Genomic DNA, 17,305 nt, shown 5'->3' with positions numbered 1-17,305 from the left:
TTTAACGTTATTTTAACAATGTTTAATAACGTTATATACGTTAAAGTACCGCAAACTCGGATAGCTATTTAGACCTAGGGGGTGACTTTTGGCCTTTAATGAAAATGTTGGTAAATTGGTATATTCATATTTTGAATTATCTGTCCACACTTTTATAACTTTTATTTGATTATAGGTGTTAAACTTTCGGGAGAAATATTTGAATACATCTATACCACATACGGATCGACTCACGTTAATATATCGCGATTTGGCGGCATGTTTCGATTGTTTTGAGTCAGTCACTCCCAAAGACTTTTACAGGGGACAGCGCAATCACAATTTTTGCTATGCGACATTGAACCTTATCACTGAGACAGAAAGGCGATCGTATCAGATTAGCGAAAACGGTCCACATGAGACGGCATTGTCTGGGCTGGTGTCTCTCTCGCACGTGTGGCCAGTGTTAATGAGGTTAGTGAGGTTACCATAGTAGTAGTATTTTATCTGAATATTACCTGACTTTTTAGAGTTATATTCAGACTAGGGTTTCGATATATTTTAAAGAATTGGCAAATAATTACAATGTAATTATTTTGATGACAATAAATCAAAGATTAAAAAACCTTTAATTGGGTATTAGTAGTTTTGGTAGTAACTTTGAATATTGACTGGTATCCCCAATTTATGACAGTAATGACGTCACTGAATAATGTTGACATTGTCAGTAAGTGCGAGAGGGACACCAGCCCAAACAATGCTTTCTTCTCTCACGGGGACACACTTTTTTGCCTAACTACTCAATCTAGCTTAATATCTCTAAATCTATGGTCACTCCGTACAGTCTAGCACCCTCAAGGGGACTCATGTCTGATTATGGGTCTGCATATGACTCGGAACATGTCGCCAATCGATAAAATCATGACGTTTAGGCTGACGTACAAGCTTTTATCGCCGACTGTACTTTTCTTCAAAAGTCACTGCTCTCCGAGGACTCCGAGACCTTTCTATAAACCCCTTACTCGATGAGGATATGACATTTCATTACAGAGTTCCTATGACCACCTCTCTGCTCCATCATCAGATCAACTCCATGATACCATAATGCATATTGCATTGTGACGTGATTGACATATATGTGCAAAATTTCAGCTCAAGAAGTGGTTCAAATTTAACTTGCAAGATTTGACTACAGAAGTACAGACAGACAACGGGACAGGTGAAAGTAAATAAAAGCTTGTAAAAAGACGGCAAAATTTGAAAACTATAGGGCTCACCGGCCTATTGTCTTCATAATGCGCGGTCCTTCTTAAACCAAGACGTTGGCGGAAACATCGGCATCGGCAAGCTATAACACTTAAAAATTGATTGAAAATGTAGGGGTGAAGTATTTCGATAGATTCTTTTAATGTCGCTCCATTTTTTAGTGCTAAGATAGTATCTTCTTAGTAGTTTGTGGTGCTAAGATTTGGATAACCATCTATAGTTTGGTTTATAATATGAAATGTGAAACGGCTTATGGAAACGTACAATGTTCGTACATCTGGCCATTAAAACGATACCTTAATACCGTTTTAACGTTTTTTTCTACAATCCTAGCAACACTGAGCTAAAAATTGACGAATCGTAGCAAACCTTCTCCGGCCGATGTGCTTGTCGCTCCATTGCGAAGATCCGCGTCTGTTCTAATTTTGAATCGTATATTTGTGTATGAAAATATCACGAAAACAGTATTTCTTGAATGAATATACTGCTAATTAACTTCAATTAAAATCAGCGTGAATATTCCATGTGTTTCTAGTGTTACGCGGACTGAAACAGTGTTATTTTTCGTTCTTGCCAAGACACTGAGGGTATTCATGTTTATAAAAATATTGATTTGTAGCATATCGTTTTCCAACGTTTCTATTGTGTCCTGAAACGTTAGGTGAAATGTAGGTAATCTCTAAGCGTATGTGCAGCGTGAAATAATTATGAAAATGCAACAGTTGTCGGGAGATCGTAATGGCGCGTTCTTGGATGTGATTCGTTATTGTGTTTGATCGTGTTTTCTGTGTTTTTGTTGTGATATTTTGACAATGGAGGGAACCACGGAGAAGGATTGTTCGCCTCTATGGAGCCTGTACCAGCAGATCGTGTCGGACATGAAGGTAGGTCATGGTATTCAATAGTTTTTAGTTACACCGTGCGTCGCGTAGTTTCGCCTGGACCGGTCGCCCCAGATGTCCATGCCCCGCTAAACCGTTCGAATCGAACGGAATTATGTTTATCAGGTGCTCTTGATACGGCTTGTAATCATCAATTATTTTCACCAACATTTGTAGCATAGCTTGAGCTAGATAGCAAAAATTCATGTGCAGTCACTTATAATAAACCAAGAACAAACTGATGTTGTAAGTCTAGGTCACAGAGCAGTCTCACTGATTTCCTTCAAATGATAAAAAAAAATATTTCTTCTGTTACCTTACCTACCTTAAAATAAGAGAAAAAACTATATATTTCAAAAAGGTGTTTTGAATAAATTCTTTATTTTTATATTTTTACTGATCTGTACAAGTGCTTAAATGTAGCAAGACAAGCATAGGTATGGTTTCTTGTGTACTTTCTAGGTGCAAAATGAAGGGTTTCTTTAATAATAGAATAGCTTCATAAATGTTTTTTTGAAGTCTTGCAAATCTGTAAAATAATATTTCCTTGCAATGCAGTCTGCAACTCATGTTTCAACCAACTTGCATTATGTTTGTTGCTTACAAATAAAATATGCATAGGGTGACACAATGGTCAATCTGTGGAACATACTAAACACATTAAGATGATTTTATTTGCATGTTTACATAGCTAATAGAATAGATTTTCCTTCAATTGTATAAGTATGTGTTCCACAATTGCACTGAGTGAGACCTCTTTTGTGTTGATCATTGGTTCAGCTCAGTTATGTTCCTAAATGTTGTAAAGTGGGTCCAGGTTATGCAGACAAAACAACTCTTTTTATTGACTTGCTTCTTCTGCGGCCATTCTTTAGTCTGTTTGGTTTTTGTATCGTCTCACGGTGAATTTGGCCGATGACAGTGGTTATTTGCTTGTCTGTTATAAATTAATGTAGATCAGTATTGGTCAAAGGGTACTGAACAATTGAACATACTGCACTTTGATATGCTAGTTACTATGTCCATTTATTTCAATATTGTAGCCAAATTACTTGTTCATGTTTATGGTTAGTAGTACAAAATTAATGTTTATTAACTCATGCTTAACGCCAGAAGGCAAAAAAACTATGGAAATAAAACCAATGATTTTCCATTTGTAAGGATAAAAAAATAAATGGCCATGTATGGAATGCAAATGAATCAAGAATATACTTGATGAATATTCAGACTACAACATCATGAGATCAGACTGTTTGCCAGACTTTAGAAGAATACCCAAGAGTAATGTTAATAGGAATCAGCTATAAATAAATATAATGTAATGCATTCAGGATTTTCAAGATACTTACTATTAGTAAGTATAGAAAACTAACAAATTTGGTATTCACTGTCATACAAAATTGTTTCCCTTGTAAAGAAAAAAAGTCTTGAAACTACTACTAGGATAATAAAAGTAGGTGATAACTCACTTTGCTTAACCAAAATCTTCTTTGTATTTAAAGATCACATGATCACATTTCACAAAATTCAACCAATTTCACAAATAAATAAACATACATTTTATGTTGAATAGCAGATGAATTTTCACATGGGAGTAGTGTTAAGTACTGTTTTATTTTAATGTTGGAATTGTAATTTTTGGATATATTCTTATTTGACCCTAATAAATCTTGCTTATTACTTTATTTTAAATGTCATTTGTTATTTTTTGAATAGTGCTTGTACATTGTTACCCATGTTAAGTTACGAAAAATGAAAATATATTCGCTTGATATCTTAAGATATGGAAATATACGTCAATCCAAGTGACGCCCTTTATGATTTCACTGATGTTTCAAAGAAGACATTGCCTTCGTGATCTGAAGATGGCTAACATTCGCCTCGATATCCGCCAAGTTTCGCCAGCTTTTCGTAGTAGAATAATAGCAATAATCTTTAATGCATTGTGGAACAGTTTTTTCCAGTTACAAAACAGTTAGGTGTACATTATATTCTGGTAAGAGTGTAATTAATGTTGCATTATAGGTATACGTCTTTCAGTTTAAAATATGTAACGAATCCGTCATACAGTGTATCATTATTCCATTAAATCAGTTCTTTTTGCTGATTGTAAGTTATAACCACCGGTCGCGCTCTATTTAGACTGTAAAGAAACATTTTATGTAAGTAATTAAGTATACTAGGAACAATTAGAAGTTTTAATTAATAGGTATCTAAGTAGGTCATATGTCGTATATGTACGTAACTTGGTTTTACAATCCTGATATCTAAACTTGTTTCAGATAATTAAACAATAAACTTTTTTAAGGTTCTCGATCTTGGTAAAATCTGACGTTACAATCTCGTTCCTAGGTAGTTGAAACGGGATACAACAGATTTGCTTCGACGCGACCTTAGGAAAACATCAGAAAGATCCGTAAGTTCTAGGTTCCGCTCTGGGTTTGACGAGATGAGAGTCGCTTTCGTAAAATTAAAGTACTTAATGCTAACTGCAAAAGCCAGTGCAACGCAGATAACGTGTGTATACGGTTTTAAAATCATGTGGTTAATTTAACATCGCCGTCTTACCTTTCATGTAAATTGCCTTAACTTCAAGAAATGAGCAGATGAGGGTAATTTATCACTGTACCTAATTTAAATTCTGCAGCTACTGTGCAACAACTGAAACTGAACACTATTCCAAAACACGTAAAGTTTTGGATTGTCTACATGTGTTTTGTGGGATTAAACATGTCTAAGGGTTATTTCAAACTTCAAGGTGACCCATGAACTTAGTTAAAGGTCGTTTTAAGTTTTCAGGAGCGTGCAGCGTATTTAGATGGTGTTTGTAATTTTTATGAAGGGTTCCTTCCTTAATTAGTGTGTATAGTAAATGCAATAAGAACGTGTCTCGTAATATATTAAACGTAAGGTTCATGATATTCCAATTTCAATTAAGCCTCCGCCAGACATAAAGCGTTTTGATAGCGTAGCGTTAGCGGAGCGCAATGATAGCGGTGCGCCGGACGAACGCTGGCGTTCCGCTCGCAATCCGCGCTGGTTAGTTCCCGCCTGCGTCCGCTAGGCGCAACGCCAGCGTTCGTCCGGCGCGGCGCACCGCTATCATTGCGCTCCGCTAACGCTCCGCCTTTGCTCTCAAAACGCGCACGTGTGGCCGAGCTTTTAGATACGTCTTTTTGGCCGGTAGTCCACCATCATATTTTTATCATAAAAATATGATCATAGGCAAAATGCCGTCCTTTTTCTTCACGTTGGAGAAAAAGGGAGGCATACAGATCTATAATCATATTTCTATTATAAACATATAATAGTGGATAAGTGGACTATCGGCCTTAGTCAATTGCCTGTGTAATGCTTTTGACAAAGCCTGACGTCGATAAGGATAAGGACTTAAATCATCTCTTCTTTGGATAAGCTAGGCTGGGTTGATAACTAAATATATTCTTGTAATATAAAAGGTGTAGGTTCAATTCAGTTTGAAGGCCGATAGTCCACTATCATATGTTTATCATAGAAATGTGATCATAGGCAACATTCCTTTCTTTTTCTTCACATTGGAGTAAGGCATACAGACTTATGATCATATATTTATGATAAACATATGATAGTGGACTTTCGTCCGAAGAGGAAAGGAAGTCTGAAACATACATTTATAACCTAATGAAATTCATATAATATTAGACATTGCATATCAAAGTCTTGGTTGAAGTAGGTTAAACACTGCTTTACGCGTTTTGTGTAAACGGAAACTGTACACGTGCTAGCTAATAATAATATACACGGGATTAGGGTTGTTGAACTTTACCTGGATTTGTAAGTTTTTGAAACTATTACTTCATATAGATTTTTAATAAAATCACAAATGTATATCATACAATTAATGAAAAAAGGCAATTTCGCTTTACGATACAATGTCCACTAAAGTTAACAGTAACATACAATACAACCATTGTGTAAAGTAGATTACATTTTGTGTTCCACAAATATATTCGCGTTGTACTGAATAAGGCCTGATTTAGACGGCGTGCGAACTCGCATGCGATTTTAGTTACATTGCAGGCTGTTATATACAATTTTATTAAGGTTACATACAATTTTATTAAGGTTACATACAATTTTATTTTGCACAGCCATCAAATACCGCAATGTAATAAAACTCGTATGCGAGTTCTCGTACCATCTAAATGGGCCCTAATAATTGCGAGACGAAAGCGAGTTCATGTACAGTCAGCAAAGCTGTGAGCTTGTCATCCCTGTACACAAATATGTGCCTATGTAGGGTGCTAAAACTGCTAAGTCAACAGTTTTGCAATTAAATGAGAATAATTCTCATTTAAACAATTATTGTTTAATTTCTTCACTAGCGTCTGGCGAACCTGCTCAAAGGCCCACTTCATACCGGTTTCCCGCGAATCTGGGACAGCCTGCACAATGCATTCTGTGCCAGAAATGCGCGGCTTTTGTCGTCCCGTGACGTCAGCTACAATGGGAAGAGTGGGTTACTTTTATTATTCATTTTTTTTTGTTTTTGGAAGTACCTATATACATAGAGGAAATAAGTAAGGGAAGAGTTGTAACTCCATACATCAGTAGGCAGCGTTCCCACTTATGCGTCGCGTGTCTCGGGGCGCGCAAAGGGCGTCCGCGCCACGCCACCTGAGTGTAATTCAAAAAGCGTCTCCTCAGTACATTTTGTATAGGAAGGACGTAAGGCGCGCCGCCAAGCGGCGCGGCGCGCGCCCCGCCGCCGCCACGCCACCTGGGGCGCGTCTTACGTCTTTCCTATACAAAATGTACTGAGGAGACGTTTTTTGAATTACACTTAAGCGGCGTGGCGCGGACGCCCCTTGCGCGCCCCGAGACACGCGACGCATAAGTGGGAACGCTGCCTAAATGCGAGTTATTTGTAGTGACATCTATCGTCATTCACTCGTCAATCACGCGCCAACTAGCGTAAATTATCAGTACTGCTACTTGTCAATAGACGTCACGACGAACAAAAAGTCTATTGCTCAACAATTTTTAGCTAATATTACAATAGTATTAATCAGTACTTTGCTTTTAATTACTTCAGCTTATAATATAAGGTGTAAACTGTTTTAATATTACATTTTTGGCAAACGCAACACTGTCGGCACCTAGTGTCGAGTAGCAGTACTAGAGATGGGCGCTGACGGGTAAATACCGGGAAAATACCCATATCTACCCAATCTACCCGGTATTTACCCGTATCTACCCAAATGAGCGGGTATAAAAAATAATCTATGAAATTAAAGATTATTCTTAATTTACATGACTGAAATATATTTTTCTACTAAAATAAATATATATATTTGACTAACTAATATTAAAATGTTAACAGAGATTCCAAATATTCCATATATCATGTGTAATTTACCACATTCAATTAAAAAGTTGTATTCCCCAGATGTTTTAGGCCCACTAAGTATTCAAATAACTTACTTAACTTAAAACACGGTGGACAGACAAATTCAAATTCATTAGCCAATGAGGTCACAGCTTTGCAAAACGCCAGGTAGGTCCGTATTGAAAGGGTGCAATAAGTCACTTGACCGGTCAGTTACTTTTTTTTATTTTTATTTATGGGATACTTATACTTTAGTTTGTACTTAGCTAAACAAGCGCCACGTCCATGTGTGATTTTAATTAACACTTGCTTTGAATTCGGACTGTAATAATGCCTTCTATGTGACTTCGGCTAGATACTGGACTTCGGCTAGATACTGGACTTCGGCTAGATAGTAGGCTTTACCAAACAAACAGCAAGTAACATTTTAGTGCTATAATTTTGGTTTTCGACGCTAAAAGCGACTATAGATGTCGTATAAAGGTTTTCGGCGTGACCGCCTGTCGTATAAAAGCCTCCAGTAACACCTTTTAGCTCTATAAGCTTGTACCGCTAAAAGGTGTTATTAGGAAGTGATGTAAACGTTTATATCACCATTTTATAGAGCCGCTATAGGCCTGGTCTATAACAGGATCAAATATGACTACTATAGGTCTATATTATTGTATAATAGTGTTAGGAATCATTGCTATGCAATCAATTTGCGCTATTAAGGTTCCCGACAAGCCGCTATAGTTGTTGCGTTATACAGCTAAAAGGTGTTATTAGGAAGTGATGTAAACGTTTATATCACCATTTTATAGAGCCGCTATAGGCCTGGTCTATAACAGGATCAAATATGACTATTATAGAACAATATTACTGTATAATGGTGTTAGAAATCACTGTTATGCAATCAATTTGCGCTATTAAGGTTCCCGACAAGCCACTATAGTTGTTGTGTTATACAGCTAAAAGGTGTTATTAGGAAGTGATGTAAACTTTTATATCACCATTTTATAGAGCCGCTATAGGCCTGGTCTATAACAGGATCAAATAAGAACAATATTATTGTATAATAATGTTAGGAATCACTGTTATGCTATCAATTTGCGCTATTAAGGTTACCAACAAGCCGCTTATAGTATTTTTAGTAGTTGTGTTTTAACAGATTTAAAACCTAACTATACCACTATTTTTGGATATAGTGGCTTTGGAAAACACTGCTATAGTATTTAACACTGTATAGTAGTGATATGAATACCATTATAGAGCTATTTTGCTATATAATGAAGTTTTCAGGATACGTTTATATAGCTTTGAAAAGGTTATAGTCGTTTTCTAATGCCTTTTATATCTCATCGCCGTATACGCCACAATGACTCTTTAAATATCACAGACCTGTTGAATAATGGTTTCGGTATCTCTTTTAAAACACAATAGCGTTATAGCTGAGTTTACTATATGTTTTATAAACCAAATCAGATATATAAGAGTAGAAAACGATTACTTTTAAATGACAATTTTGACCTTAAAAGGCTGCTTTATGGTGTTTATACATCGTAATTATGAAATCAGGCCAAAGATGCGGTATCTGGTTCCGTACAGTGTTTTTCTAGAAATTAACTTTAAAAATACACATAGCGACCAATTGTAGTTTAGATTTGTCATACTAAAAAGAAAACAACATTTATTAATACTGTTTAAAAGATCTTTCTATAGTAAAACATTGAAAACAAGTATTGTTTTCTATATAAAGAACTTATAAGTTAAACTGGATCATAGTTAAATTCTCATGCAACCCTAATTGAATCCACGATGGCGGGCTTATGGCAGTGAATGCGTATGATAAGTGATATAGTCGAACTATAAAAGCGTATGTTTTACTTCTTGGATCCATAGTAGAAACTATGGTGCCAATAATTTTATTGTATTGAATTATATTTATTTATTTTATTCAAAACATGTATAAATTGAGGGCGCATTTAAAATACTCCATTAAACTAATATTCTTTTAACGGTAAAATTTCCATCGCATACCTTTTTGCAGTAATGATGATGATGATGATGATGATGATTCTAATGATGGAAGTATACGAAATCCAAATTATGTTAATTGACACTAAACTTCACAAGTTCACACGCCACTTTTCGTTAAGTTCCTCGTTTAGAACAGTTTTTGTTAAATATTACACACATTAAATTATTTTAGAAATTTCGCATTAAAAGGGACGGCAACTGCTATTATAGAACAAAATAACCTGTATAACGGAATCTCAAATGCTACTATAGCATAAATTGATACTATTAATAGCGTTACTGTGTCCTCTATGTCAACAAATTAGCACAAGTCATCATTACATCACCATTATAGACCTTAAACGTCACGGATGATACTGCTATAGGCCCATTATATCACTAAATGGCTGCATAATTGCGCCAAATCGGCTCTACAGTACCAATATAGACTATTTATAGGACCATTTAGTGTGATTTAATTTGGTGTCCTCGACCACTATAGGACCAGAAATTGTTACACAAAATTTCATCCCCATCGGTTCAGCCGTTTAGGAGGAGGAGGTAACTAACACACAAGCATGTCAATGATATTTAACAAATTCCTTATTCAATACAAATACTTCGATATATGTTTATAGAACTATATTAATAAAATATAAATATATTATACAATACCAAGAAAACATTTTTTCACGATTAAATTCAATTTATGACCCATTTTATTACAATATTTATTTATACCCACCCATTAGGGTAGAAAAGGTAAATATCGGGTAGATTGGGTAAATACCCGGTAAATACCCGATATCTACCCCGGGTATTTTCCCGCCGCCCATCTCTAAGCAGTACTGATAATTTACGCTAGTTGGCGCGTGATTAACGAGTGAATGACGATAGATGTCACTACAAATAACTCGCATTTACTGATGTATGGAGTTACAACTCTTCCCTTACTTATTCCTCTATGCTATATATGAGATTGTGTAATTACTTTATATGTATTTAACTTAAATTACTGTAATGAGTGTTGCTTGTACGGCGGTCGGCGACGTCGTCACATGGAAGAATTAATTTACAGTAGTAATTTTAAGTTGCTACATATGGCCTACGTACTCGATAGATCGTGTTTTAAATTGTGTATTGTGTGTAGTTTGCCAAATAAATATCTATCTATCTATTATTAGTTAAGTAGTAGTCGAAGTACCTACACATGCCCTCTTACCGCTAAGATAATTTTTTATCTCTTCTCTGATAATTATTAATCGCGGTTTGCAAACTTTACTGTGCACTAAGGCGATGAGCGAGTGCGACAATTATACAGCAAGTCAGCAAAAAAATGAGGTCGAGTATGTACACGTATTACAGAGTGTAATAGGTAGGTACAATTACTTGAATTTTTTTGGTTAGTATTTGCGAGTGCGAGTAATATGGAGGGACTGGTTTATGAAACAACCATGTCCATCTCGTGGTATATGTTTTAGTATTAAATAAATGAACTTAATACCATTGACCATGTTAACTGTCATATAATATAATGTAGCACGAACACAGAATACATAAAAAATAGACGTTCATAAAACAACACACCAACTCTACACCGTGTTTTTTTTGTTTTCTGTTAAATTCGACACGCAGTTCGGTTTATCATCAGGAACCACCTTGTGTATCGCTTTTTGTTAAATTCGAAAAAAAAAAATTCTCGTTTTCATACATAATAAATGGATTAATTAGTGTGAGAGGACCTTAATCATAACATTAAAGTCATTGTCAAGGGTTTGACGGCACATGTCAAAACAAATAACATTAGGAAGTGGTAAGGGATCCCACACATCACGTGTTCAGTAATTAAATTATTTTTTAATAATTCGATAACCGTAAGAGTTAAGAGGCTAGTTTTTTAGAGAAATTTATTGTATTTGAACTAAAGAATCTCCCCTTAAAGTTAACGGAATTCAATAAAAACAGGGTGTATTACCCTTTGCGGGGTTCATATCCGGAAAACTCTTCAGTAGATATAGAGTACACAGACAGCCATCAAATGTCAAGCTCATTCAACATCCTCACGTCCAAGGCACTTATTAACCGATATTTTATCGATTACCAAACAATCGATAATGCTAATTAACAGTTGAACTGCTTGCTAAATGTCGTGTAATACCGCTACAACGCTTGCCTCACTAGTTTTTTGCACATCCGGTGAGTTCGTGAAACCGGTATTTTAATTGCACCGGTGATAAGAAATCTACAATAAATACTGACGAAAATACGTGAACTTTTTAATAGGTATGCGATGCGTCGTTGCATTTAATCGCAAACGCTTATATTTTTATTTGTGTTTTATAATAACTGATTATATTTGCAATATTATATTTATATGTCACGATCGATGTCTAGAATTTCGCAATTGTTTAACTGACCTGGCGGTCTAGCACAACTTGCGCTCTCGCCCGCGCGTCAATACTTGAAGTCGCGCTTGATGTATGGACTCGCGCGCGACAACGCAAGTTGTGCTAAACCCCCTGGAATATAAATGTACAATAGTAACTTAAGGATAATTAAAACATGACCACAGAATATATAATAGTACAAGTACAGAACACTCCTCTGATGTTCACAAAATACCACCATTCTAATTTCTTACCTACATTAACAAACGGACCGCACGCGAGCAGCCGATATTGAATTTTATTGCGTCGCGCGAAGGTCGTCACCACTGAAAGGGCCGCGAACTCGCGGCCACCGACATGTACTTGTAGCGCGGCGATAGAATCGCGGAGTGAGCCGCCCCTGACATGACTGTAAGAAAATATTAGTATGTATAACTGGAACTGGCTCTTTCACTTTTGACATGGTATGGTATATACATATTTTGACCGGATAAATAAAAGGTTAATTAATGTTTCCATAACTTCACCATTTTTAATAAAACAGTTCGGTCTGTCCAAGTCCAAAAATCGTTGATTGTACCAACCCTCGTGCGGGGGTGCCAATGCCAGGGGTGCGATATCGATTAACTAACTTAGAAGGTTAGGGTTACCTTTCGACTTTGGGCGAATCGGTATTCATTGCGTCACTTCAGTTGTCTTAATAATCGATTTGGTATACCTAAGTTGATTTTTTTTCCAATTCAAAGGGATATGAGCAGTAGCAAATCCTATGGCAGCGTTCCCACTTATGCGTCGCGTGTCTCGGGGCGCGCAAAGGGCGTCCGCGCCACGCCACCTGAGTGTAATTCAAAAAGCGTCTCCTCAGTACATTTTGTATAGGAAGGACGTAAGGCGCGCCGCCAAGCGGCGCGGCGCGCGCCCCGCCGCCGCCACGCCACCTGGGGCGCGTCTTACGTCTTTCCTATACAAAATGTACTGAGGAGACGTTTTTTGAATTACACTTAAGCGGCGTGGCGCGGACGCCCCTTGCGCGCCCCGAGACACGCGACGCATAAGTGGGAACGCTGCCTATGAATGGCACCCATTTCCAATTTACAACATTGTGTTTTTAACCCCCGACGCAAAAACGAAGGGGTGTTATAAGTTTGACGTGTCTGTCTGTCGGTTTGTCTGTCTGTCTGTCTGTGTGTGTGTCTGTCTGTGGCATCGTAGCTCCCGAACGGATGAACCGATTTTGATTTAGTTTTGTTTTTGTCTGAAAGCTGAGTTAGTCGGGAGTGTTCTTAGCCATGTTTCATGAAAATCGGTCCACTATGTCGCGGTCGGGGGTTTTTTCAAAATTTGAATTGCTTCCAAGTAAAAGAAAATTGAAGAGAGAGTAAAGTCCGGTGTGAAGGTGAAAAGCTTACAAAATTGAAAATTGTTCATTTTAGTATTACCGTGACATGTTATATTTATTTTGTTGTTTACGATACCGATCTCGATGTGTCATTACATTACTGTCATTCGTTTTCAGTTAAGGAGTTGTTCTCGTTTTGTTAATTGTTTTAACCAAGTTTCCTTAAATGTATCTGTAGCCGTTAGTCTTAAGGGTCCCCCCACATCTAGCGTCTCGCGAGCGTCGCGTCGGGCCAACTGTATGGAAAAAGACGTCGCGTCGACGCAACGTCGACGCGGCGTCAGGCTTTGCCCATACAGTTGGCCCGACGCGACGCTCGCGAGACGCTAGATGTGGGGGGACCCTAATAAAAGAGCCTTAGTTATAAAAACAAAAATTGGTTTAACTTTTTTTATTGTATGTAATATCTTGCGATGTTTATTTTGATTACTCTCCGGTACATACAAAGGTATGGAAAATATAAAGATTGAAATTGCGTTTTAAAATAATATACTTACCTAATACATATCATCCTCCTTGCGTTATCCCGGCATTTGCCACGGCTCATGGGAGCCTGGGGTCCACTTTGACAACTAATCCCAAGATTTGGCGTAGGCACTAGTTTTACGAAAGCCACTGCCATCTGTTCCGAAAAACTCATTGGCACGAGCCGGGGTTCGAACCCGCGACCTTCGGATCGAAAGTCGCACGCTCTTACCGCTAGGCCACCAGCGCTTCTAATACCTAATACATATATAAATATAATAAAACTGCCAGGAATTGTAACTATTTTAAGGGGCATCCTCATCACATAGGATATTTAGTCCACACGAGAAAAAAAAAACAGACGGCGATAATAAAGAGAGTACTTAATACATTTACCTTTCTTTGTGGACACCATCTAAGAAGCACATGATGTAGAAACACTACAAACGTTACATAATCTACGAAATACTATCACGCGATATACAGAACAGATCCACTAATTTGTACGGTCACAGTGTTACGGGAGCCGCTTAAAATCCACACCACACGCATCACGTCATCCCTCTAGAGAAAATGAGAAAAGGCGCTAAAGACGGGATACATTTTGAAAGCACGGGGCACGGAAACGGAGATGATGACATAATATCTTGTACATGGCGTATATAGCTACATACAATCCTTCGAGAAAAATGGCAAATATTATGCGTACCTAATAAATGTTGGTTTTACGTGCTACTACTATTGTATTAGTAAATACAATAACACGAATATAATAATACAATAAATGTTTAAAAAATGAATAAACAATTCGCTGTTGATGAATGATTTCAAAGCAGCTTGTAATGTCAATTGTACTCTAGACCTATACCTATGGTAGGTTATAGTACACAAAGGGATGTTATGTTACGGAGTGGCCTTACCGGATCCGGAATCGGAGTTCCATTTATTTTTTTAACGGAGTCGGATCAACTCGGATCCGGAGCCGGAGCCGAAGTTGAGCCGAGTTGCGGATCCGAAGGTTTACCGGATGCGAAGCCGGAGCCTTGGTACCTAATATTAACAATTTTTAAGAATGTTGATGTATTCAGAACCCCGACGAAGAGAAGTTTTGACTAACTTATAGGAGTACGCCGCGCTGCCGCGCCAAATGCAACGCATTCAACTTTCAACTCGGTTATAACTTCGGTAAAAAAAATCCGTAGGCGGAGGCGGAGGCGAAGGTGTGATATAAAAATTAGCGAAGGCGGATCCGGAGGTGTAAAAGCAAACGGAAGTTCCGACTTAACAGATCCGGACGCGAAGGTCCGTAACATCCCTACACAACTAAGGGCCAGTTGCATCAACCACATTTGACAGACACATCATCGTCACGCAGCAGACTTCTATTCTATGGAACTTTATACAATAAAATTTAACGAACGCTTTAACGAAGACAGACGGTTTGGTGCAACCGGCCCTAAGCCGTATCCTAAATAAATAATAATAGTTATTTGTTTTACAAGGGGGCAAAGTTGTTGTTTAACCGCACGTGCCAATATTGATACCCGAGCAAGCGAAAGATTCCAATATTGAACCGCGAGCGTAGCGAGTGGTTCAAAAAGTGGAATCTTGAGCGTTGCGAGGGTTTCAAGGCACAAAGGTTAAACAAACTTTGCCACCGAGTAAAACACAAAATTTTTCACCACACCAACACGAACAAAATACTAAATCAAATCTATCAATCTAATCAATATTTATGATTCATAATCATCATTTACACGTAAATTATACCAGCCAGCTCAAAACATCAAGTTAAAATTTGTATGAAATTACTTTGCACTCTTGTGGATAAAATGCAATTTTGCTATCTGTTTTCGAATAGCAAAGTAAGCCTTTACCAGTTGGTGCGGTGAAAACTTAGTTGTGCATTTGGGATCTTTTTGTAACTCTAATTTAAAATAAATACGTTATGCGTGCTATTCCGTTCGTTTCACTCCTGTGGCGGCGGCACATTTGAGGCATGCAGAGCTGTGTCACTCGTTCGTGACTCGAAACTCGATCGCTTTACTTTCAATTGGATTAAAGTAACACAATACGATAAATCCGTGTCGAAAGGCCATGGGTCACTGGCCATTTCCGTGTCAGTTATCTTGTCACGAGAATGAATGGAATCGCTACCTAGATTTTAACTACTACATAAATATAGTGAAGTATTGGCCGCATAATTATAATTTAAAAAAATTTGCTGTCGCAACATGGCACCAGAATTGTACCAAATTGCACCTACGATTCTGTAAACGTTATTAGACCGCTTTCCAACTATACAATTGTTTTAATTTTTTATGAATAATGCATGAGATCTTGCAGAGCAGCTCCCGTTTAATAAGCACTTATAAAGCAGATTACACATTGTAACAAATAAATTAATCAGGTGACACGTTTAAACACAGCGTCCAGGCTCCATAATCAGATTAGCTCGACGTAACTAGTCAATGCACACCGGTCTTAATGCACGTAAAATATTGAAACCGTGAAACATCCACCAAAAAGCCAATGAAAAATTCATCATCACACAATTGTCATCTAAAACTCTGATCTTAAACAAAGATCGGCTAAGATTTGTACTCAGATGATTGCAGCCGTTTATTTACGATTTAACGTTTAAGTGCACCATTTCATATAATTCATGACACACAGATCTCTAGAAAGCGCCTTGTAATCTAAGCGACTATCATCAACCATACCATACACCAAGACCTATAATAACGTAGAAAGATAAACTTGAGTGAGACTGAGACGCTTTTGTTATGAGCCGATGAATGTCACTTTGTTATGAGATCGGTGCATTGTCTGTGCGATGTGGTACTTTTGATTTGTTTATAATTTGGATGTTTAGCTTATTGCAATACGATAAGAAATCTGAATTGAAAGGTTTATTATTTTTGGCTTTTTAGTTTCTCCGTGTTTTGTAACGCGCTTATTTTTGAAAAAAGTGAGCAAAAATGGGTTTTGCATGCAACGATGAAATACTCGGATATCTTAAGTTAAATGTTTATTCTCATCATGCTCAAAAAACTGAACCGATTTCGATGAAGTAAAGCAAGGATTTCAAATAGATACTTATATAATTATATAAGCCTTAATCGATGGAGAATAGAAGCCATGCTGTCTAGTCAAAAATATAAGGGCATACGAGTAAGTGCGAGACAGATAGATTTGTCGAGCAAGGCAGACTTCTCTAAACAGACAAAATCCTTTGAAAAAACGGCACACTGCCCCACATCAGTTAAATAAGAAAATCGAAAGCGTTACATAATGTAGGTTGCGTTGCTGCCATTTGTCACCGATAACGCACAAAGATGACAGGGGGCAGTTTATCTTCGGACGAATGTGGAATTACAAAAGGCCTTTATAATATTACCGACATACCTTTACCGGTATTCAATTATGGAACTAGCCAGTTTGAAGGGATATCGTGATGGGACGGCAACATGTCACAGCTTAACTTGTCGGCAATTATTTCTATTCACGAAACTGCTGTATGTTTTTAATTTCTTGATGGCAAATTAAATAATCCGTTTCG

At 37.3% G+C, this 17,305-nt stretch overlaps 1 protein-coding gene across 4 annotated transcripts in view; it reads left to right on the top strand.

The window, feature by feature from the left end:
• The first annotated feature begins 1,632 nt into the window (after positions 1 to 1,632).
• Positions 1,633 to 17,305, top strand: part of LOC125239781 (protein MTSS 1) — a 166,847-nt gene continuing 151,174 nt past the window's right edge. For all 4 annotated transcript variants that reach the window (XM_048147480.1, XM_048147489.1, XM_048147466.1 and 1 more), the window contains exon 1: positions 1,633 to 2,129. In XM_048147480.1, coding sequence (XP_048003437.1) covers positions 2,058 to 2,129 — 72 coding nt within the window. In that variant the 5' untranslated portion in view covers positions 1,633 to 2,057. The remainder of the gene's footprint in view (positions 2,130 to 17,305) is intronic.

This window comes from Leguminivora glycinivorella, chromosome 2, assembly GCF_023078275.1.
Source record: "Leguminivora glycinivorella isolate SPB_JAAS2020 chromosome 2, LegGlyc_1.1, whole genome shotgun sequence".
Taxonomy (NCBI): Eukaryota; Metazoa; Arthropoda; class Insecta; order Lepidoptera; family Tortricidae; genus Leguminivora; species Leguminivora glycinivorella.
This window is presented reverse-complemented; position numbering and strand designations above follow the sequence as displayed.